Below are 3,406 nucleotides of genomic sequence, written 5' to 3' on the forward strand. Positions count from 1 at the left end.
CTCCCCATCCGCCTCCCAGCCCGCCCTGCCTGCGCTCGCATCCACACGCCCCTGGAGCAGTCGACCCCAAGATCTGCCTCAAGCTCGGCCAGAGCCCTGCCCACATGCCCCAGCGATGCCCAGCCCCAGGCCATGGGGCACAAGGTGGGTTTGGGGAGGGCAGAGCTGGTGCTTGCTGCTGACCAGGCTCCGTGTGCCCTTTCAAGATGCCCCCAGCGCTGACAAGGGATTGCTCCGCTGCGGCAGCAAACGGCCAGTGCTGTCTGCATGGGAAGCAGGATGGCTGGAGAAACGATGGACAGAGCGGGCGGGGGGGAGGATGGTCCTGGCCACTGCCCCAGGGTCCTGCGCAGAGCAGCACTGCTTGGGGGGGACCTGTCCGGCTGTGGGGATGCACGGGGCAGCCAAGCTGCGGCTGCGATTTGTCACTCTCCCTGGCTACAGCAGGCCCTTTGCCACCTGCTTTATTTGTCTCCCAGCCCTGACGGGGCATCAGACAGGTGTTAAACTACTTAATCACTTTAAAATTGTTTTAATTTTCTGTTTTTTATTGATCTCCACAGCACCAATTAATCAGCTCACTGGACCAGGCAGTTAGTACATTAAAAATTGTCAGCCACACTGGGCAGCTTAGAAAATGTCAAAAAAAATATCCCGACAGCAGCCCCTCACTTCTCTTGCCGTGCAGAGCCTGCTCCTGCTGAGTGCTGGCTCTGCCCGCGGGTGGTGACGTGGCTCTCCCAGCCCTGCCACGGGGCCAGGGCGCGTGGGGCACGGAGCCTCGGCCCCATCCCTGTGCACTGTGCTGCCCATGGGACTCAGCCTCCCATGTCCTCACACAGGGTCCATCAGTTCTGTCATCTGCTGGCGTTTGTCCCATCGATGTAGCAGAGAGGCTGCATGGTTAAGGGGAAGCGTTATAAGCCCCCCACAATTGCTGGGGGGCTGGAGAGGGACCTATGGGGGGAGATCGGTCTTCCCTAAGCCCTGGGAAAGTCCTGCTGAGCCGTCAGGTCTCCTTGCAAAGTCCCCACAGCCCAGCGTGTATGTGTGGGGGGGAAGTGATAGATTGGAGAGGACTTGAAGCCAAATGCGGGCCCTGGTGCGCGGGCAGATGGGTCGCACGGTGGTGGTTTGCAGTTCCACGCCACAAGGTTGGTGCTCAGGGCCACTGCAAAGCCCCAGTGCTTCAGGGACTTCAGTTGTCCCCAGGGGTGGATTTTGCCACCAGCCTGTCCTCAGACCTTGCCTGCAACCACAGCGGAGGGTAGCTTGGGTTGCAGCCCCCCCCCCCGCCAGCAACTCCTTAGTGCCTGTGCCACGCTGCTAATCCGTATATGATAGGCCAGCAGCACCTTATCTCCTATTGATTTCCTCCCAAGACACAGCTGGTCTGTTTGCTCACACCTGGTTGGCACTTAGCTGACTCTCAGCTGAACAACTGCCGAGCCTGCTGGGTGCCCAGCAGCATGCCTGTGCCAGCAAGAGTCCCTTTAGCACCCCACGGCAGCTGGGGACAGATGGCCCTATGTGGCATCCACCATTGGTGTGCAAGGGCTGAGCCCTGGGGAGCCAGAGCAGGGGATGTGCAGACCCATGTGTACACACCCACATGTACACACATGTGCGTACACGCAGCCCCCATTGCACAGGGGTGCAGCACAGAGCGGGGGGGCCCCACGAGGTTGGCAGGCAAACACACCAGGGCTATTGATGCCACATCAATCCTGCAGCCCCGACAGGTGAATGGGCTCTCACTCACACTGTTAAGATAAATGATATTTATTTGCTGCTAAGAGGTTCCAACAAGAGGCCCCAACAAGTGACTTTTGAACCAGCACCTCTTGCTGCTGGTGCACACCCAAACCAGGGAAAACCCTGGGAAACATCCCCAGGGCTGCCCCACTCCTGTGGGCTCTTCCTGCCCCACACACAGCACCGCAGCCATGGCCCTTTCCCCTGCCTGGCAAGCAGACCCTGCCCCATATGTGCTATCCCAGCCCCTTCTCCAGCCCAGCATCACGAGGGCACCCTGGACCGCACGCCCACGAAGCAAGCGCTGGGACTTGGCTGGGGCTGGGACCTTTATTTCATCAATGCCGACAGCACGGTCACGCTTGATGCTGCCCACGCATGCTGCTTCCAGCCCTGTGAGCCATGATCCCTGGGCAGGTGCCACCAGGAGTGGGGCAGCAGCCACTCCAACCCCACAGCCGGCTATCTGCTGGGGGGGTCCCCCCCCCCGCCCCCCGGGAGGAAGCAGGCAGCCAGACTGGGTGCCCCACGGCCCAGAGGGGTGGGCTGTGCCAGCGCTCAGCCGCTGTGCGTGCCCAAGCCCAGCACCGAGAAGGCCGCACGGTGCTTCCTCAGCAGCAGCCGGATCTTCTCGTCATCTGAGTCGGGATCCAGGGGCTTGTTGTACTCGTCGTCCTCAGTCTCAGAGGCCGCCCGTTCTCCGCCAGAGCCCCCTGCCTGCTGCGAGGACGAGGAGGGCTCCAGGGCACTCTTCTTCCTCCATTTGGTCCGTCGGTTCTGGAACCAGACCTGCCGCCCCACGGGCCCAACTTGATTAACAGCCACCATGCCACGCGCCCTGTGCCACGCAGGGACGAACACTCACCTTCACCTGAGACTCAGTCATGCCAAGGGAATAGGCCAGCCGTGCTCTCTCCGGACCCGCCAGGTACTTGGTCCGCTCAAAAGTCTTCTCCAGAGCAAAGATCTGGTGCCCTGTGAAGGTTGGGCGCGTGTGCTTCTTCTTGTGGATGCTCTCAGCCAGGTGAGCAGGGGCTGCGGGAGAGGAGGGAGGGAGGCGGGTGAGCACCTCATCTCTCTGCAGTGCACGGCTCTGGGCAGTTCTCCCCTTCCTGAGCACAGCACCAGCACATCCGCCAGCCCTCAGCACCCTCAGAGTCCCTCCATGCTGGCACCCCTCCAAATTAAAACTGTATTCTGGCTTCAAGGCTTCAGCCCCATCACAGGAGGGCTGAGCTGCCCTCTGTGTGGGCCCCATAGAGCCAGAGCCGGGCTGCGCACCTCCTTCCCAGGGACAGTGCAAATTTTTTGTGCAGAGAGGGGAAGGGTCGTTAGCAGCAGTGCATGACTCCAGAGCTATACAGGACCAGGAACACCATGTCCCCATGCCCTGCACCTTACAGGATGCATGACGGGAAGGCAGACAGAGTTACTCGGCTCGTGGCTATGCTGGGAGCAGATGGCCCAACTGCCTGACCCGTCTGCTCCAAGAGCATCACCTGGAGAGGGGGAAAGGGACCGCAGCTGCACCCAGCCCCTGACCCAGAGCCTCCCCGGGGCTCCTCACAGGACAGTGGGTCCACCCATCCCACCCACCCTCTGGCACAGCAGCAACATGCTCTGCAATCCCCAGCCAACTCTCCACCAGGCA

The 3,406-nt window shown here is 61.2% G+C and overlaps 1 protein-coding gene across 1 annotated transcript; it reads right to left on the bottom strand.

Annotated features, from left to right (window-relative positions):
* Positions 1 to 2,313: 2,313 nt before the first annotated feature.
* On the bottom strand, positions 2,314 to 2,790 carry NKX6-3 (NK6 homeobox 3; the record flags this gene model as incomplete). The annotated part of the gene is made up of 2 exons (XM_009706751.1): positions 2,314 to 2,544; positions 2,621 to 2,790. Coding segments are annotated over 2 exons (401 nt in total), but the record flags the coding sequence as incomplete, so codon positions are not given.
* Between the last annotated feature and the right edge of the window lie 616 nt (positions 2,791 to 3,406).

The sequence above is a fragment of the Cariama cristata genome, unplaced genomic scaffold (genome assembly GCF_000690535.1).
Source record: "Cariama cristata isolate BGI_N322 unplaced genomic scaffold, ASM69053v1 scaffold31878, whole genome shotgun sequence".
Lineage (NCBI taxonomy): Eukaryota > Metazoa > Chordata > Aves > Cariamiformes > Cariamidae > Cariama > Cariama cristata.